Below are 24,368 nucleotides of genomic sequence, written 5' to 3'. Positions count from 1 at the left end.
CACTGATATTATGTGTGCTGAAAAACGTATGTGCAACTGTGGGAGTTCTGTTCAGAGCTGTAATAAAGTGCAGTGCTATGATTTATATTTTAGTCTGAATTAAAAGCAGGAAAATTGAAAGGTAAATGTGTCTTTGGAAGGGACTTCGTTATGGTGCCACATTAATGTTAACATTTACAGTAACACAAAATATAACATACAATTTAACAGCTTCATAAGCAATAATTGCTATTTCCTGACTATAGAGAAATTGTTTGTGCTACTGCATTAATTTTAAAACTTTTAAACTAGTCTGTTTTAGAAGACTTAGCTGACCCAGTGTGACCTCTGTATGAGCTGCTGCTTTTCTCATATAAACCACAAACACAGTATGCAAAAGGCTAATAAGTATTATGTGTTTTAATTATGCTGACAGATTTACAGAGGGCTTTCTCTACAAAATTGTAATTATGGCTTTTACTCGCTCTGTTTAATAACTTAACAGGTTACGTATCTCAGCTCTGGAACAGTCTTATTTACTGCTGATCACGAGCTATAATTTTTTGCCAAGTAGTGGCGACACTTCCACAGATTTTATTCTGTGACTCACACCGGCTCTAAAATACCATATTCTGTATTTGGGGCTTTCTGAGAAAAACACATCACACTTGGAAAATATGTTCTTACTCAGGAGATGACTGCTTTTCCACTCTGTATTTTTTTAGTATGGATACGGCTACTGAAAGTAAGAATTGTACATAGAGGATCCAGCAAGAGGTGACCAAGACAGTCAAGGACTAGCTAAGTTGGGCATAACTTCCAAGAGGAGGCTGAGGGAGAGGTCGTGTAATAGTTGCCTTCAGCTATTTGAGGGGTAGTTACAAGGATGGTCATTACAAAGGTGGATCCATGGTCTTCTCAGCAGTACCAGAAGACAAAGGGGAAGGGGCTGCTAATTATAGCTTGGCAGGTTCATCCATATTAGAAAAAGCTTCTCTGGGATGATGGGCAGTGTTGGAGCAGGTCACCAGAGATGCTGAATGGTCTCCATCTGTGGAGGTTTCCAAGACTTACATACACAAAACCACAAATGGCCATTGATGTTGGCAATAGCCCTTGTTAGAGCAGGAGGTAGGACTACCAAAGGTCTTTTCCGTTTCTATGATTTTGTGAAAAAATCCTGAATTGCTTGGGTGATCAGGGACATGTACTTTCAGGTTAGAAGTGATGACTCATGTCTTAATGAAATAGTACTGTACTGCCTGAAGAAAGGGTAAGAGAGCAGTAGGAGGGAAATATGAGGAGGAAACAAGCAAAAATAAATGACTGTTCTTTCTCTAAAGTACACAAATGACAGAAACTGATTGCAGGGGTGTCTCTACTCTGTCCTGCCTGCAGCCACTTAAGGTTGATGATAACGAAGTTCTGCAGTAACCAGTGTAGGTTGCTGAAGAGAGGGAAGCCTCCCTGGAGCTACAGTGGGTTGTGTGTTGGGAATTGCTTGTTAGATAGACTGACTGGCTGTTCCTCTTTGCTCGTTCTCGTGATGAGCTGCTTTTCAGTGACTTCAGCTCCCAGAAGGCATGTTGAAGCTTACAGGTGCACACATGTCCTGCTGTAGGAGGAAGACTTCCTTGGGGAAATCTTAACCTCTTTGTGGCTGAGGAATTTTGCAGCCTGAGGCTATGAGCTGTTGGATAACATTATAAGGGTTCTCAAGATGGACAGGTTGGCCTGCTTTGAAAGTATAATATAGTAATACCATTATAATTCCCTTGAAATTCTCAGTGGTACATATTTACCAGGTATACCTTCAAATATATGGAAGCATGAAGGATAAATTACTGTGTTAAGGGCCACCTCTTGGTTCTTTCTGTTCTGTTTCTTCCTCTTTCTGTCAAATGCCAGAGGAATATTTATCTGCCTGGTTTTTGATCCCTCTTGAATTCATAGGGGAGAGCAGCTGGTTTTAGTTAGGCTTGAATTACCACTTTGCCTTAAAAAATGTGAATGAGAAGCCTTGCATAGTTTCAGAAAAACAGGTAGGAACCTGTATAGTTTAAAACTGGTGGGTTTTGGATCTGTTAAATGCACTGTGCCACAATCAGCATATGGAAAAAAAAAAAAAAGTGGAGCAAAGAGTTTCTGCAAAACTGATGGGTTTCCTGTGAGTATTTTCTGCTATTGTCCATCCACTAAAAGACTAGGACAGAAATTACATCTGAAATAGGGGAAGGCTAGATCAGGTTCAAAGGTGAATTTTGGTAACCAGGTGAACATCTGATTGTGGACTATGTGTATAAGTTAGTAGGAATAAAATGATGTTAAATGGAATTCTTGGTGATAGAAGAAGAGTTTAACATAATTGGCTTCATCAGATCATGGTAACATGACAATAATGGTTGTAATATGCTTGGAAACTGTAAGAGCAAGAGTTGTAGTCTGTCATGCAGTTCTGAATGCAGAGCAGCACTGGGAAATACCTCCTATGAATGGAGTGGTTTCTTGTGCCTCCTCTAAGATAAGCAGTATAAAATAATATGTATTACAGTGGGTTGGATTGGTTGTATCTATATATCTGGTGTTGTAGTAAAAGAGTAAAGGGACAAGGCCTAAGTTTTGATCTCTGAATACCAGAGGGCGGAGTGGTGCTGTGTGATTACCTCACTGTCAGTAATTTATGAGTGAGCTAAACTGCAATTGTTAGATTCATCTGTATCTCGGCATGAAGAATCTACCATGTTACTCTGTAAATTACTACATTGGTTAATTAATCTGGTTTGTCTTGAGATATTTGGGTTGAAAATATTTGGTTTTTCCTAAAGTGAATTTGCCATTAGTTCTTAATAGCTCATTCTTCAAAGCAGTAGAAGTAAGTGTGTGTGAGCTGTCAACAAGTCCCCTTTTCATCTTCTCTTAGGTGAATTAGAGAAGCTAATCTCCCTGCAGGGTATCTAAGCTCAAGGGCGTTTAGGAATTGGTACTGGAAACTCCCCAGAAGTGGTGCTCAGTGGGGGGGCTGTACCTGTACTCTCATGCAAAGGTTAGTGTAAGGTTAAATCTGACCTGCCTCCACCTCAGTCTACTCCAGTGCCACAAAGCAACTGCTATATATGCTCTGTCTCTCACCTGCTTTTACCTTGGTAGTCTCCCTCTTTAAACCTTGTTTCATCTTCAGTATGTTGTGGTTATCACTAACAGAATGTAAAAATACAAATACCGAATTATTCCAGTATCATCTAGTCTGGTGTCAGGATAACACCTTATTCTTCTGTTGTTACAGCTTTAGAATATTTGTTTTGGGCTTTAGTGAGTGATGCTTTTGCAACATACTTTTGAAGAGGGACTGAAATTCATCCCTGGTGCTGGAGGCCCAAAGGTTTGGCAGCCAGAGTTACGCAAGAATGCAGCAGGGAGAGGAGTGGCAAGTAGAAAGGAAGAACATTGTGTGGGGAGGTGCTCTTTTATTTTTAAACTGGCATAACTCTGCACATGTGACAGATGGTTGTCACCAGAAGTGAGTTTTGGGAAGGGAATGCTAAAATATTCTGAAGTTTCAGGGAAGGGTTGATAATTACCCAGTGCCTGTCAACTTTAAAATAGTTGTCAATACCCAAGTGTATGATAAAGTTCGTATTAGAATAAAGGAAGAAAAGCAGGAAACACTCTCTGTCTTCTGGCAGAAATATTAATGAAATATGAGAGATTGTCTGACAAATGTGCACTGCTATCTTGTTTGGCAGCTGCAGTTATTACAGTAACAAAGGGATCAGCTCTGAATAGGAGGAATTGCTTTTTATTGTTCCCTTGACTAACTTTGGAAGCTTCTTCGTCAAGTAATTGATGATACCATCACCAGCGCAACTGGGACAAGGTCCCAGTAAGCGAAAACCAACAATATATAGCAGCAAAAGAGAAACTTGCTGTAACTAGGTAATGTTTGCAGCTTTAAAGGAAGAAATCAAAAGTTATTCTGAGGGCATCCTTTACCTCTGTTAAGACTTCTGATATCTGTGTAAATGGTTTCTCCTTTCATGCTATGCATAAGTGTGTGTAGTGTGAGGAGAAAGATTTTTAAGACAGGATGAAAAGTCTTTCAGTTTTACTGTGCCAGCAGCAGTAGCACTTCCTGTGTGTGGTTCTGGTAACAATACCAGATGGACCACTTTGTGAGATGATTGTGGTGCACGATCATAGTTTTCCTGCAGGCTGTTGTATTGGTGGTAGTAGCTACATTTGTACTTGTTCACTGGGAGTGGGTTTGCAGCCGCTGGTTCACATCACCATTCCAATCCATGCAGCCGTTAGATGGTAGCTAATGATGCTGTTAATGATCTGGTCTTTGTACTGACAAGTATCTTTTAAATTAATCTATTCCAGATCCATTTATTCACTAGTGGCTCCCATATGGACCAGATCCTTGGACATTTTTCTGTCACAGAAACAGACCTTGTTAGACAACCAGAGAACTACAAGCAGGTAATGCTTCTCCTGTAATTTTTGGATGCTTAGTATGCGTTACATAAACAGTGTTTAGTAGAAGGCTGCACTCCTTGTAACATGTTTTTAACTTGATTTCCAACAGAAATAAAGACTTATATATTGAATTGTAAGTTTCCTTGCTTATAACTTATTCACCAAATGGTTTCTTCCAGTTTTATAGAGCACTGACGCAAAGATATTAGGCTAAGTTTTGTAAAAACTGATAGACAGGGAATGGGGAAGAGACCTGACTGAAAATACCACTGAAGAAAAGGCTTGTAGAATAAAACATTCTAGATCAGTTGGCTGACTGCTGTTATAGCTGCATCAGGGCTAACCAGAGTGTCTGCCTGTGACCTTGCCTGAGCGAGTTGTCAGTGAAAACATGGAGAGATCTGATTTCTCTCCAGGAAAGACAAAGCACATCTGATGCTAGCATTCATTAGTTCCAGAAATTATACAAGTTGATTACCTTTTTGGATGGTAGTAAGGGGCTTTATTTTAGAAGCAGAGAATGGTTGAGCTTGGAAGGGACCTCTGGAGGTCACCCAGTCCTATCCCCTGCTCAAGCAGAGTCACTTAGAGCAGCCTGCCCATGACCATGTCCAGATGGCCATTGAATATCTCCAAGGATGGAGACTCCACGGCTGCCCTGGGTCACCTGCTCCATGCTCAGTCATCCACACAGTAAAAAAAGTGTTTCCTTATTGTTCAGACAGAACCTTCAATGACAACATCATTTTTCCTAGTGTACTGTTTTACCTTTGTATATTTCTGCTGCTCTCAAATACTCAATTATCATAGATGGTTTAGTTTATTAGTTGAAGTAATACAATTCACTTGTTTTAATACAATATATTTGTTTTACAAATCAGTTTGTAAAAGTTTATGTGAAACTAAAACAAGGTTGAAATTTTAAGGTCAACCCTAACAAAATCAGTATTTAGCAATTTTTTGCAGTCTGTCCAAATCTGTTTACTCAAAGGTATTCTTTCTTCTGCTACCCTAAGAACAGAAGTGGGTATTGTAAATACTGTGCGTAAAGAAATTCAGAAAAGTAGATTTGAAAATGGGAGATTGCCTTATGTTCAAACCCCCTAAAGTAAAGTGCACGTTAATCTTTCATTACTGAGCATGCCTTGGATGAACAGTTCACATCTAGCCTCTTGATAAGGTTCACCTGTTTAGAACATTTTCATGGAAAATTACTGTTTTTCTAGAACAAATGCGTAAGCTTGAGAGTCCTTTTTCATTTCTGCTTCACAGTCCCCCTCCTACAGTTTGCTCAGGAGCTCAGAACACACAGCAGCACAGTCCTCTGAAGCCTTTACTTTGTAGTCTTCCAGAGTTTAGCCAATGGCAGGAAAGGTTTGGTGGGCTGGTACTAGAAACTTCCAGGCTGTGTAGAAGGACTTTGCAACTACCTTTTTCCAAAGCCTTACCCTCAATATGTCACTGATCTGTTACAGTAAAGCACAATACTCTAATAAAGCCTATTTGGTTTTGACTGTGCTGCTAATGAATCATTCCAAAAGTTTTCTTTCTTGCATCACTTTCCTGGATGTCTGCTTCAGGTGTGCTGTTCAGTGGAAGCTCAGGATAAAATGGAAATAATATTTTTGTGTTTTAAATATTGTGGTTAGGTAAAGTGCTATAGTCAATAAGGTTTAATCAGCAGCTGTGTTGCTTACTTAAAACCTGTGCAGTCTTCATTCTACTTTTCCCAGTCTTAAACAGCAAATACATAGAACAAGGGACACCCCTTCAAAACAAGGGTGATCACTGAGAGGGACAGAGGCAGGGTGGCAGAAGCTGTTTTGTTCAGATAAACTGCCAGTGGGCACAGTCTCTATCTCCAGTTTCTGGGCTCTAACAGGTGCAATCCCAAACAGGCTCCAGCTCCAACATGTGTGTTGGAAATTCTTTTCTTATTTCACTTACTGCTTGGATTAGTCCAAAACTAGAATTGTCAGCATAATCAGCTGTGAAGTTCTTAACCACTTGAAGTTCTCAAGCCTGTTCAAGAAAAGGGGTTCCTCCAAGCTGTTCTATTGTGCCTGATTCTAAAATAAACAGGAAAAATTGCAGGAAATCTTCACAACAAAGTATTTTCAAAAGACTTAAAATTCTTATTGTCATCATTTGAGCAATCTGTGTAGATGTTGTCTCCCCTTAACCTTATTTCCCAAAAGCAGCTTCCAGAAGTCATATGCTCAGTATGTATGAAGAGCCCAATATAACAAGGTGATATGGACTTGAAAAGGCAAGGCTGTTCCAAGTGTCAGTTTTCCAGATGGATATAATACTCGATATGCAAAGTGATGCTTCTGTGGAAAATGTAATAAAAAGCCTCTAATTTTCAAATATCTTAATAAGATTAAGTAAATTATGCATATTTGGATAGCTTGGTTTTCAAATATTAGTGCAGATGGCAGCATTCTGCCAATTGTTTTTTCTAAAAACTGTGAAATAATTTCTTCTCTTTAAGTAATGGGACATTTCTGTTAATGTTACCTCAAATAACAACCTGTTGCGTGGATCAGTAAAAAGAGCAAGCATGTCAATGTGTGTTACTGTAATGCACTCCTGTTGGTGGATGGTGTTATGAATTCCTTCTCATGTTAGGCATCCTTCAAAGGATAGAAACGCAAAGTGGATCAAAGTGTTAAAAATTTGCTATCACAGAAGGGACACTGGGCTGTTTTTATTGAAGCCCAGAGTTCATTTTCATCAAAAATAATCCTGTGAAATAAGTTGCTCTGACCTGTAATCAAACAAGAGACATTTAGTCTCACAGGAAAAGTGTGATAGGTTACAGATAGCTGTGAAGTTAAACTTCAGTTTATGAAATGGAAAACTCATTCTACTCCTTTTCTATAGAAAAAAACTTTAACATTAACTCGTTTAAAGTGTTCTTCCCTTGGATTTCTGACTATAAAACTCTTTTAGTGCTTTTATGTACAGGGATTTTACTGGACATTATTATTCCTTTATCATCATAAATGTCTTTGTCAGATTCATAGAGCTGGAAGTTTTCCAAGTGTAATAGTTTTAACTGTGTTTTTCCCTAGTGAGGCACAATCAGAATTCCAACTTTTCCTGTGGCTTGGCGTGGCTGTGGTTATATACCTGTGTGTGGCTGTGAGTTGCAGGTCACCACCGTGTTTAGTTCCTGTGCTGGCCTGGCATGTCAGTGAATGGGAGGTGATGTTATTTCAGCTGGTGTTCAATTTCCAGTTGAAGTACATGTACATGCTCATGTTAGCTCTTGACCTCTACATATATTTCCTTTCTTTCCCAAGATGCTGTCATGTCTGTTTGAGCAGTCCCTGGCTTGCAGAGTGTTGCATGAGAACTATGCTGGTGGTCATTCTCCCAGCAGAAGCACCTCAGTCAGGGGTGTTTGTTATGGAGCTGTTGGCCTGCGAGGCTGTGCTGGAGCATGCAGGTCAGGGACAATTACAGCGTGGCCGTGTGCAACAGCCTGTGCATTGCTAGGGAGCTTGGATGTTCATTGTGTCTTTTCTCTACAAGAGGATACAAACCTCTTGCATGTATTGCTTAGAGTGTGCTAGAACACAAGTCTAGAGCATCTTGAATGTCTTGTGTTTTAGTATATTTTCCAAGCTATATCAGTACTGCTCACTTTTAAACAGTTCCCCTAGTCAGCTGGTGTGGGGTTGCTATTACTTGCCAGCCTGAAATATCTCGGGGCAGAAATGGAGTTCTGGTTTGTGGCACTGCGGCGAAAATAATTTGGAAGAGTACTGGGGAGAGCACACAGAGGATGTGGCTGAGACTAAGCAACATCTGCACCAAACTTTCTAGGACAGTATGGCCTGTCTCTGAGGATGCGGTCACATTCCTCTTGTGACTGTGAGGAGAATGGTTCTGGTGTGACCAATTGGGTTTTCATCATTGTGAGCATAATGTAATCCCATTCTTGTCTATGAAGCCCATTTACCTTAATTCTGCATTGCAGTGTCACCAGTTCTGATGTTTTACCTTGAGTTTGAAAAAATGTATGTGGCACTTAAGAGTCATTAAATAAACTTTCTCATCAAATTCTTACTGTATAGAGATCAATGAACTTTGAAGCAAAACAGCCTAGTTCTTTGGTTTCTTCTGTCTCTTCATATACTGCTTTATATGTGAAATTCAATCGTGCAGTTTTTGTGATTAGCAGAGATTAAAAGTTGTAATCAGAACTCAGGTCATTGGTACAATGCTGGCAGTGCTGGAGTGATCACTGAAATTGTAGTGAGTAAAGATGACACCTTTAAATGCTAGTAGATCAATTTATTGACTGTGACAGCAAATAAATAATGCAGCTGTCTGCCAGATGGACATGTGAAGAAATTCATGGAACTTAGATGTGAATAGCTAATAATTCTGTTTCAGAATTTTATGAAAGATGCTTATACTTGTTGATCATTAACATGCTTTAAAGAGAATTTATTTGTGTTAAGGAACTAAGGTCCTTGGTAGCAAGTAAACAGAAGCAAACAAATAGTCTGTCTGACTTTGCATACATAATGTATTGTCAATTCCATGTCCATAAAAAAATTCAGGTGAGTTTTAGCTCTCCAAGCAGCAGGAACTGGGTGGGATAGTTTAGAATGGTATGGGCATAGCATTGATCTGCTTTCTGAACTGTTCGTGTATCAGGGAAGGAAGCCAATGTACAGTATGTGTATTGCTTCCTTCAGACAGATGGGACTTCATAATTTCTTACTGGGACATTAAGGGGTAAATGATCAAGTTGTAAGATAAGTTGATTGTAGATCCTAAATCTTGTGGCAGTTTCCATTTAAAACATCTATCCCAGATGGCTGTTACAGATGGGTGACACAACAGGCTTATTCTCTGTGAGTAATAGCCCATGGTTTGAATTCATGCAAAGCACTAACGACCTTCTGCTCTTTTCAGACTGGGAGCATTAGGAACTGGTGGGTTTTGAATTTTCAGAAATGTTGAACATGCTTTTACTAGTTAGTTTGCGTGAAATTTGAGTCTTCAATTTGTCATGTGCATGCACATGTGGGCTTGTGCACTTCTTGCATGAAGTCCTCCTGATCTGGTGAAGTATGTTATCTCCATAGGTGTGTTAAACATTAAGATCAACCAGTGTGCAAACACCATGTGAGTTTTTGGTCCATTTCCGTCTGAGTGTCAGCACTACCTCCTGAAATGTATATGAAGGTAGAGCAGCAAAAGTGAAGTCTGTTAACTAATGCAAGTTATTTGGCTGGTTAATGAATAATTGATGTGGTATTGCATTATCTCCAGAAATGGATCCTAAGTTGCTGACCATCTTGGATGAAAATGGAATCACTATGGCAGGATAATTCCAGCTGCTGTGTGCCAGGCTATATTTGGTGTCCTTGTGCTGGTTGTTTGGGACTTCATGGAACATTCCCGTGGTGACAGAGGCTGCGAGCAGGTGCTAAATGAAAATAAACAGTTACAACCCTGCTGCTAAGCTTGACACTTTGTCACGTTACTGATTTGACACAGACCTGTGCTGGTACGTAGTATTTCTGTAATCAACCCTGTTATGGTCTTATATGGTAGGGGTGAAGAGTATGTAACCTTATTTGAATTTCGAAGAGGCTGGTAGGGGACCATCTGATATTTTATGATGTCCTTCCATCTGTTGTACAAGAAGCAGTTGAACCAACACATTTCTCAGAGTGTAGATATCAGTGGAAAAAAATCCCATTCATGCTATGGTCCATGATGCTGCTGTGTAGAAGATTAATTCAGGAAGTGAAGGCTTGTACTGCATGCAGATTCCAGAAGAAACATTTGTTCTTTTCTGAAAAGTTTACCTTGAGCTTCAAGGACAAGCTGCCTTCATTGGCATAAATTGTCATAGATTCATTAACTTCTGTGATGCTCTGGCAACTAATTCTGTTTGTGGCCCTCAGCTTTTTATATGTTCAATGCTTCATTTTCTTTGTAAAAGCCATAGTTCTGTCATTTCTGTCTTGGAACAGGGTCAGTATTTCATGTTGTAACTACTGTTCTAATTAGGGACAGCTTTGACTATTTGCCTATATTGTGTTTCAGTTTCTTGAAAGGAAAAAAATACTTGAAATTTCTCAAGTGGACCATGCATAAAAAAAATAAGAGCATAAAGTTCGAGAGTAATTATGCTGGGGCTTGTGAGTATTTGTGAAAGTGTGGGGTTTTTTATTCTTTTTTTTTTTTTCTGTACATATTCTGTCTGAAATCCCTCCTTGGCTAGTCTTTCCTCCACAGAAGTCTTCATGGAGATTCATTTTACTAGGTGTTATGGGAGGCTCTGTGTTAGCTCTTCATAGAAAGATTGTAGCATGAACCAATTTTCAAGGTGGGGAGAGACCATGTTGCTGTGAATGGGATTGGAAAGGTGGAGAAAAATCTTCCCTAAAGGAATACAGATGTCTGTTACACAATTGCAATTGGAGCAATAGGGCAGAAGAGACAGCCAAGCCCCAAATGTTCTAAACACGATGAGATTTTAGATTTACTTTACACACTACCACAGTAAACTTAGTTTAAATCAGTAGTGACTCCTGACCATTTATGAAATCTGCTTAAAGGGCTTCAGATGAAGCTTTGGATTCTGGCGTTGCTGAATTTTTAGAACACCAAGTAAGCTGATAGATTCTGCAGCAAGAACAAGTTTTTTCTTTTTATTTTACAGACCTTTTTAATGATACACATTTTTCTAACCTGTTTGAAAATTGTTACCTGTTTTTAAGCAAGATTGTTTTTCATTGTGATTACTGCTGGGTACATCTTAAATAAGTTCTTTTAATGATGAAATGAGAAGAAGTTCTAGAACTGCTGACCTTTTAATAAATTTCAGGGTTCACCAATGAATTGCATGTTAGACCCACAGACATACATGTATTGAAAAGGTCAATTATGACAAGCTTTTTGAATTTGCATAATTATGCTCGTGACAGCACTTTGAATAAAAATAACAAATGCTTTGCCCTTTTAAAGTATTCAGGTTTTCTTCTCTTCCTGTCTTTAACTTGCTTTTACTAAACCATTCTAACATTATTCACTGAAGAACATAGGGAACATGGACTGATTATGTTAGGAGCTGCAGGCTGGGAGCAGAAGTAGGGCTCTGGACAGGCAGAGGAAAGGGACAGGATGGACAGTGAAGAGCCTCTTTACTCTGTCTCTTGTTCAATGCAGTCAGGATCTGGAGGAGACCGCTGGACAGGAGGCCTGCTGCATGAGGGCATTGGGGAGGCAGGGTGGCTCAGATGATGTGACAGATTTCAGACTGGGTGAAAAGAGACAGAGGCACTGAAGAGAGGCTATGATAGGAAGGGCAAGACAGGAGAAGACAGTTAGGATGGAGCTGTGAATGGGGAAGAGTTGTCTGTCTGAAGACTTGAATCACTGTCTTGTTCCTTGTGGGATTCTGAGAAATACCCTACTTGCAGGAAAATGTTATCCCCCTCCACTGATAGTCCAAGTAGATAGCCTACTATTGCTGCTAGCTGGTCTATTGACTCAAGGGTCTGTAGCATATCTAGTGTCTCTAGAGGTTATGATTCCTTCAAATAGGCAATGGGTATCTCTGGTGATACAGGAGGAATTTTCAGAGATATCTTTCTAAAACCACCAGAGATATTAATAGTCTGAATTGGAGTATGATGCTGCAGTGTAATGTATGTTTATTAGGATATTTTAATCCCAGAACCATTGTATCATTCAGAGAGCAGAGTGCCTTGTTTCTTAGTCAGAGCTGTGGTGAAGAAAGCAGTTGATGAAGGTGAAGAAGTAGTACTGAGCGTGGGAGAGTTACTGGATGAGGAAGGAAACCTTAATAACTGAAGCAGTAGAGCTTTGTCCTGGAGAGCTGCAATACTTCTTTGCCTTTGGGTTCTCAGGTTCCCCACGGCAAGTTACTTAAACTAGACTTTACGTGGTAGGCTGCCAGTGGGCTCTTCACATTTTTTGTGTGCCCATTTTGATCATCAGAGATCTGATTTTTGAAAGTGTTGAGTGTTCCTAGCTGCTACTGAACTTTGTGGGACCTCTGCTTGGGAGCCCCTCAAGAGTTTCAGCAGTGCAGGCAGTATCACCTAGTAATGTCAGATATAACCCCAGATGGTGTAATAGGTCCTTGCAGCACACTGCTCTGTTGAAGTATTAGGCTGGATCCTAGAGTCAGTAGAGTGATGTGTGTAAATGCAACCTGGGCCAGCTGCCTGGTTTCTTCCACTAGAGCTGATCAACTGAGGCAGCATGGCATGTCTGTGTTGGCTCAGGAACTAACTCAGTGAAAATTACCTGAAGCATCTCTGCAAGTTGTTGAGTTGCACTGGGTAGATGTAACTGTGAAGAGCTCTAATAGTAATTTTAAAATTCTCTGAAAATCGGGTCTTGGAAGTCTCAGTTAAGGCATCCCAAAGAAATGGAGGCATTTTACTTTCCTCTCTTTGCTTTCATTTCCCATTTGTAAAACAACAATAATACTGTCGTCTCATCTCACATGGGTCATTAGGAAAGATAACTTGTTTATGTGGAAGATAAAAATTCTGTGTTCAAAATGGGATTTGAATGACGTATGGGAAATAAGTCCATGGCTTCCCTCTGAAGAATAGACAGAATAATGTGCAATTTAAAAGGAAAAGGAATAGCTTGTGGAGTGAGCACTGGCCATTTTGTGCCCTTGGTGAGACTGATTATGAAGGGAAATATTTTGGTCATGTAATTCTAGACCTTATACATATGGGATGGTCAAATTAGTGTTGTTTAGGCAGCTTGAATTCTGGCACTTTTAAACTTTGCTTCAGTTTCCAACCTTAGCAGTTATCTTGCTGGATTGTGCATTAAAAGTGTAAAACGTACTTACTGCCATGTGCTCTAAACAACACTGCAAGTCAAAGCCAGTGCTTTTTTTCCCCCTATTAAATTAGTTAATATTTTGTGTTGTTGTTCCAACCACAGTTACTTTAGACATTTTACATGCTTGGTAGTCAGATTGGTGAGAACTAACATGAGCACTGACATTAATATTGCAGAAGAGAGCAGATCTGATAACATATTGAATTATATATGGGTTTCCAGCACCTAAATGCAGGAGGCCTGGAGGCTCACACAAGAAAGCTCAAGGGAGCTGAATGATCCAGAGTACTTGATTTTTGGTGGGGGTTGTTCAGCTAAGAAAGAGTGGAGGCTGTAAGGATGGATTTAATATGAAGGTCACCTGCAGACTCAAATGAAATATAGCCTCTATGCTGCTGTATGATGAGCAGGGTCAGGAGTATGTCAGTGATGCTTGGCTGGTCTGAGCTGGCTTTCTGACCCTGAGTGTCCTGCCCTGTCCTTGACTATGGCTTTCTCCTTGGTGCCCTGATATTGGTAAACTGAATGATGGAGCAGGAACATGGGTAAACTCCCATGTTTTATGTTGGTTGAAAGATTTATTTTTTCTCTCTAGGTATCTCTAGTTTGATCTTTTGGTGGTGTAATGTCAGGAGCAGAGTAGAGTGCCTGCCACGGTGCTGTGCACAGTGAAGTCTGCTGCACTGAGATGGGTACAGTTTTGGAGCCTGCAGGGAGGATGAGCTGTACTAGGAATTTTCCGTGTTTGTGAGGATGTTCAGCACAATACATTAAAGTGTTTTGGTCCTTTTAGAAGGACTGCCTAGATCACTTTTAAAATCCAGAATGCTACTACTTGTTATGTCTGGTAGAAGACTGCTAGTTTGAAGCTTGGTACATTGAAGGTTGTTGGAACTGGAAAAAGCTGTTGTATTTTGTTTCTTCTGGCTCTGTACATGGGAACCCCTCCTTACAATTACTGGAGCAGCATTGGATGCTGTCTTACAAATGGGGTGATTTGGTGGTTGTTATGTATTTTCTGTAGAGTAGGAGAGTGGCTACTGAGAAAACAATTTAAAAATTAAATCAAAAAACTCTCAGTGATTCAGATATTTTTCTTCTCGCGTTTCATTGCAAGGAAAGAATAAGCACTAAGAAAGCAAAGAAACTGTCAGTGACAGCATGTACTGCCCACCCCGTGCTGCGTGGCAAGAACAAAGAATTTTATTCCTGCCTTTTTTTAATGATTCACTCTACAGAAGGAGGGGGTAGGCTGCCATGTCATTTTCCTTCCAAAATACCATAGGCAATTGGTTTTCAGTTCATTTGCTGACATTTATCACATAAAACATGGTTTTCTATAGTAGTTATTAAAACCGGTTGGAAACATTGGATCAGGTACTCATTTGCAAAAATGAGACAGAACAGATGCAACCCTTGTCATCTGTGTAAAATCAGGAAGAATTACTGAGGTCAAATGGCTTCAAAGCTGCTTTTAGCAGCTGTAGCTGAGTTCCTGATCCTTCTTAAGAATGTGAAAGGCTCGGGCCAGCTGTGCACTGTAGAAGCAAGAGTAATCAAATTGTGCAAGATAATGTATATTGGTATTTCTAAGGCAGATTCAAGTCAACTTTAGAAGGGATGATTCTGAAAAAAAGTTAAATATAAATGACTTGCCTTTGAATGCTTTGTGTGGTCTCCTGTTGGGGCAGACAGAGGACCAGTTGTCTTGGGCAAGGAATTCCTCTCCTTACCTCCCTCGGTATCCCTGCTGTGCTGCTGCTGGAGGTTTAACCCCCCATAGAAGCAGTGGGGCTTGGTTTCCAGATCCTGTCTGGAAAATGGACAAGGATCTCCAGAGCCAAGAAGCAGCTGGAGGTGAGGGTGGAAAGTTTGGGGTTGATGACAGGAGAAGGGATGAATAGGTACCTGTGGGAGAGTTAATTTTAAGGAGGTTGGAGAGGCTAGAAATACATGGAGTGACTCTTCCTCATGCTGTAGAAAGAAAGAAGCAAGCCTCTGCAGGAGCTAAACTGTTTTGATCGTATTCATTCTTTGAGATTTAAAGCAATCTCCTCTGTTTCTCCTTCCCTGCAACTGCCTGTGGCGTCAGATCTTTTCCTACTCATCTGATGCCTGCTGTTACCAGCTGGTTTGGTTCCGCCTGCTCTGGGACAGGCACTTTCCACCTCCGCAGTCCCCTCAGATCCTGCTGGTGGCTCCCTTTCAAAGCAGTGTGGAGTATCCCATCCCAGAAGGAGGCAGAGACATGTAGTTAAAGAGCTTTGAGAAAGACAGACAAGCACAGAATGTGCCTATGTTTATGTATCACTAGAGGAAAATCCTTACATCCTTACAACCAAGTTGGTTAGAGATGGACTAGGTGAGTGGTAGTGTGAGTCGAAAATTGTTTGGGCCACCAAACTCAAATTGGTGTCTGGTTGTAAGTGGCGTCCCTCTGGGATCAGCTTTTGGGCCAGTACTGTTTAACATCTTATTCATGGCTTGAATGATGGGATGGAGCGCACCACCAGTAAGTGAGTGGACAATGCCAAATTGAGCATAATGGTGAATACACTGGAGGGCAGCACTGCTGTTCAGGGGGATTGAGATGGGCTGGAAAAGTGAGCTGAGAGAAGCTTCAGGAAGCTCAGTAAAAGCTAGTGCAAAGGTCTGTGTCTGGGATGGAATAACCCCTTGCAGTGGAACAGGGTGGGAGCTGACTGCTTAATAAGCAGCTTTGTAAAAAAGGAAAAAAAAACCCAACCCCAAACAAAAAGTCAAAATCAACCAAACAAAACCACCACAACCCAAACCTAATACCTGGGGGTCTGGGTGCACAAGAAGTTACCCAGGAGCCAAGGCAGCAACAGCTGTGTCCTGGGCTGTGTTAGCTGGAACACAGCTGGCAGGGAAAGGGAGGGATCATGTCCTTTTGCCCAGCTCATGTCAGAGTGAGTGCTGGGTGTCTGATTTGGGCTCCCCAGCACAAGGACAGTGGCATAAAAGGACACTGAGGTAGCTGGGGCTGGACCACAGACCAGACTCTTCTCAGAGGTGCACTGGGACGGGAGAAGGGGCAACAGACACAAGTTGGAGCATGAGAAATTCTGGCCAGGTACAAGGGAAAAACATTAGCATGAGCATGGTAAAACTCAGGAACCAAATCCTGCAGAAGGGATGACATCTCTGTTGATGTTCAGGGCTTGCTGGACAGAACCCTGAGCACCTTGCTTTCAGCAGGAGATTGGATTAGAGACCTCCAGAGGTCCCTTTCCCTTCTCACCTATGTGGTTCTGCTCAGCAGCTGATGGTGTTAGCATGAGACCAGCTGTTTCAGGTGACAAGCACTGGCTTGTCATCCAGCCATGAATCATTTAGTTGTTGAACTCTACCTGCTTTCACTTTCCCAGTGCCCCTTCTTGGGAAGGATTCTTTATTTTTTTTATTACTCCAGACAGTTTTAGTGCTAAAATATTTCTTTAGATATTTTTTAAGCAGGGTGGCCTCTGGCTGCAATTAGTGTCCCATTGGAAGAACTGGCAGCATTATATAGCAACGCTAAAGCAAATCATTTTACCTCATGGCATTATTACCTTGATCTGAAAATTTCCCCAGGCTGCAATTTGTCACAAATATTGCCTTCAGCTAAACTTATCCATACAAAAAAAAGAGGAGTTAATAGAGCTGCAGTTCTGCAGTTGCCATCGCCATTTTTTGGGGATGAGTTATTACTTAGTACATTTTATTGACCAAGCATGTAGAGTTCTTGGTCCTTGAAAAACGATACAGTGGTTCATCACAGAGTTCATAAATTGTTGGACTATGTAGCAGTAATATCTTAGTCTCCTACACCATAAGAAAGGTATCTCAGAAATACAGTAGATACATCCTGCACTGAAGTAGGAACTGCACTATGTGGCTTGACTGGTATGAACACTTGGTTGTGATTGCCAGTGACAGAATAGGATGATCCTGAGTTTCACTGCTGCTTTTGTGCTTTTGTTTGTTTTATGCCGTACTTAACATAATTTGAATGCTGTGATGGTGACAGTGATGGTGATATACTATAATATAATTTCACCCGAGACAGTGCAGCTGGAATTAATAAGCTGGAGAGACAAGGCTGAGGTGCTTTGTCATCAGTTGGCATTGGATAATTTTTTTGGTGGAAGTGCTAACAAACCCAGTGGTGGGAGTGAGCTGCTCTGGCTCAGGTGATGCTTTGGGCCAGCACAGGTCAGCCAGGTAGGCTCTGTGGTCCCAGACAACACTATGGAAAAGGTTGTACCAGCATCATATCTGGTGTCTGTAAGCTGATGAAATTCCCATTTATCAGTTAGGTCAGCTGAGGCGGTTGTGCAGGGGCATATGTGGTGTGAGAGGTGTCTTGTCTCTGTATTTGTATCTCAGTACCCTGGTCATGCTGCCTCTTAACCTTCCCTGGTAGGAGAGGAGAGTGAGAGTTTCTTACTTGCTGTCATTCTTCAGTAACAGAGTCTGAAAGGGTCTCATTGGTCCAGCCTAGTGGATTTTAACAGGGGTGTTGGGCCCTGAAGGAACAGATTAAATCTCGGGGAAAAAAATGTTAAGGTGATGAGCTTTAAAAATCATAACCCATCTCTTGAATTGTGCCTTGAAGCTAACAGTAGCCACTAGAGAGTGCAGAGTGTCTTTGCTTGTGGAGTCTTTACTGCTGGTGTTTTTATCCAAAAGATAAATCAGTTATCAGCTTCTAACAGAAAAGGGACTTCAGGCTTGTCACTGTTGTGCCAAAATATTGACAAAGGCTGATCCTCAAGTGCCCCAGAGCTATGATGATCTTGTGATCCCTTGCTGGGACCTCTGTCATGCTGCATGCACTGTTGCATCAAAAAGACACTTAACCCATCCAGAAAGTCAAGCAAAACAGGATGACTGCGTTCTCCAGCCTCATGGTAGTTAAAGAAGCAAACTACAGTTAAATTCATATATGGCAGTGGCTTTGGTCATAACTGAACTGTTGCTGGAAAGCTGAACTGAACTGAACTCTGTCTTTTAGAGGTGAGAATGCAGCTCAAATTGGGAGGAGACTGGTAGAGCTTTTTTTTATAGCCTTGTAAAATTAAACTTTGTGTGCAATTGGCCCATAATGTTAACTCAGCTCTACTGGCAGGTATTTTTGTATTTTTAAATAGCCAAGGAAATAGAGTTATAAAATCAGCTGTTACTCATGCTTTGCAAGTGGTTTCGCATTTGTGGTTCTTTTTAAACGTTTGTCGCTTCATTTAAAGGACTGTGTTAAGAGACTAGCAGGATAGATTAATTGACATAAGGAAGACAGTAGCAGACTTTAAATTAGTAGCTTCTCTAGTCAACAATGCATATTTTAAAATGTGTGAAAATACCTGCATGCATGATAGGCTATGACAGATTGTCAAAGAAGAGCTAGGCTGGGAGAAACTGTATTAATATCAAGTTGGCAAGCTTAGACTAATCCACATATCAAATAACTTTTAAAATTCATTATTTAACTAACATGAACATCTGTGATTATTCTGTGTGCTATTGGGTCTCCAATGATGGATGCCATTCCTCTTTATGTTTCTTTTTCTGTCTTTGGGTGAGAGCTAAATTCTATTTAACATTTATATTTGTTAGTGCTTAGAGGTTGGGTTTCTGTTGTTGTGGATGCTATACAAGCCAGACCTAGTCATGATGTACATCAGATGGTGCCCTGGGAGTGCAGGTGAAGCCATGCAGCTCTGTCTTTGGTGAGCTGTCCCTTGAAGCAGAACTGGGGAAGCCATGGATGTCACTGCTCCTCCAGCCCTAGGTTCAGGGCCACCCAGTCCTTACAGGCCAGGAGGCAAGGGAGCTGGCAGGCACCTGCAGGAAGGTCTGCACCAGGAAGACACTTCACCTGTGCCTCCAAGCCCCTGCTCTTGCAGGGAGCAGACAGGGAGGGAAAAGGAGGCTTGGGAACCTTACATGGCTGGCCTTGGGGACTGGCAGTGTGTGTTGTACTCAGCTGAGCAAGATGAACCCATACAGAAAAGCCTCCACAGGAGTTAGACATCACTCATGCACAACTTGTACTACATAGCTCTTTATTTTGAAGACAAAGCACTAAAGCTTGCTGTTTGCAATACATGCGGATTTAAAAAACCAAACCATTTATTTGCCTTTGTATAAGGATAGTGGTTTTGTCTGTTCACTGCCACATGCAGGGTAAGGATGTCAAGGAAAGACACAGTAGGTGGATATAAACTAGTGGCAAGGATGGATAGGTTAATAAAGGGAGGAGGGTAAAACCTGAAGGATTAGTTCCCCTGCTGAAGTTAGTGGCCATAACATACACATGCACAAGGGAAGGGAAATGCTCCTCCTGTGACTAGCACTTCATGGTGCAGTAACATCCAGTGTGGAAACATCCAGAAATCAGGATATTGGTACTGTTCAGAAGTGTAGCATCAATTCTGAATTCAGATGAGTTTAAAAAGCAAATTAGAAATTGCTTGTTCCTGTTGATTTCTATGTGCATTTTTGTGGTCTGTTAAAGTACAGGAAAATGGGAAAGTACGGGGGGAGGTGGAGTGGAAGAGAAAAATACGAGTATGGATAATCGTTTGTTCTGGGTACAGAAACAGTCTGAATAAAAGCAGATGAATAATGGTCTCTTTTTGACATCAGCTACATGGGGGTTCTGGTTAGCAGTACAATATGAAGAGCTGTCAGGCAATTCTGTGATACAATTTGGTGCTTTCCTTTGAAATCCTTTGGCCAAGATTTCTCTAAAGTAAAGTGTGATTTTTGGTACCTACTTGGATGTGCTTTAGCTGAGTACGTACATATTCAGCTAAAGGTACTTAGTGCTGCCTGAAAATTTGGCTCTTCAGCTATGCCAAGTTAGACACCCAAAATCAGTGGCACCTTTGGGGAAGAAATGTGTACCTCTTCCATTCTCATACATCTTGATCTTGGCAGTTAAAGTATAAAACTCTTATTTCAGTCTTTTTTCCTGATCTTTTTTCACTGATTAAATATGTGCTGTTTCCACGGGGAAAAATGCAAAGTGGTCTATTCATTGACCTGTTCCTTTACAAATGAACGTCATTGTTAGCGCATCCCAGTTCATTGGCTATCAATGTGAAAGCTGTAGTACAATTGTTATGTGCCAAATGCCTCATTTTGTTTGCTTTAAATTCCATTTTATTTCAGTTTCATTTTAAACAGCTGTTTTCTAAATCCCTCCACAAATAGCAATTATGTTTTATAATGATGATCTTTGTCACTTAAGTTTTTAACTAGTGGTTTGATTCCCTGCTCTCAGCAGTGTGAAACTGAGATAGCTCAGTTGAAGTTCGAGCTGTGGTGGTATAAAACTGGTGGTGTGAGTGGAAAAGTCACATATTTTGTTTTAGGTGTTGGAGGTTCTACACACATCCAAACACCTGGAATTATACTCCTCCACCCAAAGCTGATGTGTTTTGTATTTTATGTATGTTTGTTACCGTTTGGAAAAGATGCAAATCCTGTTTTCCCTTGAAGTCTGCACCACAAAAAACTCCATTACAATTCCAAAAGAGATGATGGTCAGCAGACACAGAGAAACCTGCTTCTGGAGTCACAGGGGGCCTTCCCCCATCCCTGCTAGTTTTTTGGTCAAGGTCCCTATGGGGCCCATAGCTGGCAGTGGGAGAAGTTCTCATCCACTTTTGATCCACCTGCCTTGTGATGGTTGGGCTACAGTGTTTCTCTTGCTCTGTCTCAACCCTCAGCTGTATTTCACAAGTAGAGAAATTACTTGAGTAGATCTTTATTTGCCTTGTGGCTAGAGGCTGCTTATTGGTCTGTTGGTTTTTGTTCCAGTTGCTAGTACTTCACACTACTCCAGTGTGATTCTAATTTTCAGGCCTATTCAGCCTTCAAGGGATATATGGTCTTAAAGCAGCTCTGCTTCTGAAGAAATCACAATGTGGAACTGAATCTTGGAGCACTGAGTGTGTCCACCTACAGTGTTGGTTTTTTGTCCCAGCCTGAGATGTTTATGATATCAGTATTTCCTCTTGTTTTTTGGTGAAGGGATCTTGAAACTAAGCCCTACTAAAGTGCAATCTGGGCAGTATGTGCTATTCTAAACCAGATGTCATCTACCTAACAGCCTGTCTGCCAAGAGGCTATTTGTCAAGGTTTGCTTGGGTTTTTTTGGTAAGGGAGTTTCATATTGATAGTGCTGTGTTGTAACTTGTTTATTTCATCTGATGTTTGGTTAGGTCTCTAAAGCCTTAATCCCAGTTATGGTTTACTTCTGGTAATGTAAACTGTGTAACTTTTTCAGGAATGTTTACCCTTTTCTTTGCATTTTTTGGATGGAACTTCTCTACTTGTCTTCTTTCCTGCAATTGTTGGATATTCAGATTACCAAAATTCAAGTTGAATAAAGCAATTTCCTGTTAAACAAAAGTATGAAATAGTCTCTTGCTAATTTCCCTGTATAATCTTTCATACTAAGCCAAGCCTGTCTTGAGCCTTGAGTCATACTTCAGAGATGTTGGCATTTGGTGTGAGGTTTGCAGTGATCTGGAGTCCAGTGCAAATTTTCTATCCACAGTCATGTGAAATAGGTGATGAATCACTAGTATTTTGTCTCTGAGCCAAGAAACATATTTTATTGCTGAAAGACCATTTTTTGTCTAACAATAGAATGATTTTCTGAATATTTAGGCAGAGCAATTCTTGATTAAAAATACTTTTTCCAGTGATATCGTAGTTGAATTATGATCTATGGGCACTAGAGATTAAATACTTGTTGCAGGGAGTTCTCTGGAACTGAGCCTATGAAAAGGGTGCATAATGCTGCAAATTATTAAATATTGATTTCTGTAACAGTCTACAAGACATCAATGAATTTAGCAATATGCTAGTAAATAATATGAAAAAGACTAATATATCAACAGAAAAAAGTAATTACAAGTATGTTTAATGATAAGTTAAGGTGCGAATTAGATTTGTGGGTACCAAAGAGGATTCAACTTTGGCCTCCTGTTGAGTATCCAAAAGCACCTAGAAGACATTATCACCTAGGACTTTTGCAGCTGAAGTTCTCAAAGTTTCCTGAGATCCATGAGCTGCGTTGGATGCTGGATGTTTGGCTTTATTGATCACAGGCACATGTCAGAGGAAGCGAGGTATGTGTTTTGCAGAGTTCGCAGTGTCTGAGCTTTCTGGGCAGCCTGCTCTGAGACAGCTCAGTTAAGCACAGTTTAGCCTCTATAGCAAAGCAGTTGCTTGGAAGTAATTTACACCAGTGATGGTTTCTTTACAATGGTTTAGAGAAGTTGTTACTGCAAAGTGTTTGCTCTCAGCATTCATTACAAAATTACTTCTCCATAGAGATTAGCAATTTGAATTTGTCATTACTTTTTCTCTTGGTGTAAGTATTTTAGAGCAATAACTTCCTCCGGAAGAAAGAAGAAAGTGGATTTTGTTGCCTTAATTTTGTGTGGAGGGAAAGACAATTTTCATGCGTTATCCATAAACATCACTTAGATATCCACATGAGGCACATTTTTTACTTGCTGCTTCACTTTGTTCATGAGACAAAAGTAATGCTCTTCTGCAGATGCTAGTCTTTAAATTTCATTAGGAGGCATGACAACATCTGGTTCCTTAGGTCACTGAAAATGAGCAGGCAGTCTTAGTTGCAGCTTGCAAATTTGTCTTACAATTTTGAGAGGTTTATGTAGCAGCAGAAGTGGAACTGCTCATCGCATATAAAGGCATCTCTGTGCGACCTGTTTTTGGAAGTAAATGAATAAGAGAAAAGGTACTTACTGTATTTGGGGAAAATGCATAGGGACAGTTTGGGCTTTGGTTTCCACAACCGCAAATACAGCTGAAATACCAGCTGTGGTGTGACTGCAAGGAATGACCTAAGAAAATGTACACCGTTAACCTCAAAGTCACAAGATGAATAGTTTAGTTAAAGAACAATAAATGCTCATAAGAAGCTTGAGTAAAGGATGAGGTTGGAGGAAGTAAGCTGGCTGTTCATTTGCTAAGTGCAGGAATGTCTGAGTGAAAGCCTGCCACCCCCAGGTCATGTGGAGACTGTCCTACTGTCCTGTGACCAAATGCATGACATGCAGACATACAATCGGTTGTTCCATCCCTGCCTCAAACGTTGATTTGTTTCTATGGTTTTTGCTAAGGTATCTCAAGGATATTTGTAGTACATTAGTTTTTATTGTGTTCTTCTTTATTCTCTGTGCTGCAATAACATTAGAGTCTTGCAAGGCCCATATAAAGGATGGCAGAGGATACTGGCATCCAGGAACAGTACCTTCAGTCCCTCGGGGCAGAAACTCAAATGTTGGCTATTGCAGGCTGCCCAACGCTATTACGGTGCTTTCCAGCTAGGTTGAAAACTGTCCTCCTAGGATAGGTGGTGCAGTCATCCCATTACTGATTTATGGCTGAAACTGTCTAGGATGCAGTTGCTGGCTGTATGTTTCTGAGGGTGGTAATACCTTAGCAAAAGGTGAGGATGCTGTAAGTAGGTCAGATGAATGCTTTCAAATGAGCTGTTCAGGTTTGTATAACTAATGGAGCAGCTTAAAAAAAAAAAAAAAAAAAGGCAACAAAAAAAACCCAAAATGCAGAAGATCCTGACAGGCTTGAGATTAGGAGACTGCTCAGAAAACTTTGACTGTTAAAGGTCAGTTAACTCCAACAGATCATTTACAGGTTTGGTGAAGTTTCAGAACTATATCCTTTCAGTTGTGGTATGAAAGCAAGTGGCATATGGCTTTTTTAACATTCAGGAGCTCCTCTAGTGAGTCTGAAACCAAAGAAGATGACTATGCTTTTACTAAGGTTTGGGGTTTTTTTTTGAAGGCTTAAAATGAAAAGCTTCCATTCCAGCTTCCATTCCAGCTTTCAGCCCTCTTTAACTGTCACAAGACATATTCATACTGCAGTCACACGAAGCTCATGACTACATTACAAAGCTACTTTAAAATCAACTAACTTAGCTGTTGCCTGAATACTTAATCAACTTTTTGTGTTGGGTTTTATTGCCAGCA

General features: G+C 40.6%; 1 protein-coding gene across 2 annotated transcripts in view; it reads left to right on the top strand.

Moving 5' to 3' along the window:
- Positions 1 to 24,368, top strand: part of TEDC1 (tubulin epsilon and delta complex 1) — a 73,684-nt gene that overhangs the window by 22,923 nt on the left and 26,393 nt on the right. For both annotated transcript variants that reach the window (XM_074908244.1, XM_074908242.1), the window contains one exon: positions 4,360 to 4,458. In XM_074908244.1, coding sequence (XP_074764345.1) covers positions 4,360 to 4,458 — 99 coding nt within the window. The remainder of the gene's footprint in view (positions 1 to 4,359; positions 4,459 to 24,368) is intronic.

This window comes from Athene noctua, chromosome 5 (assembly GCF_965140245.1).
Source record: "Athene noctua chromosome 5, bAthNoc1.hap1.1, whole genome shotgun sequence".
Lineage (NCBI taxonomy): Eukaryota > Metazoa > Chordata > Aves > Strigiformes > Strigidae > Athene > Athene noctua.
This window is presented reverse-complemented; position numbering and strand designations above follow the sequence as displayed.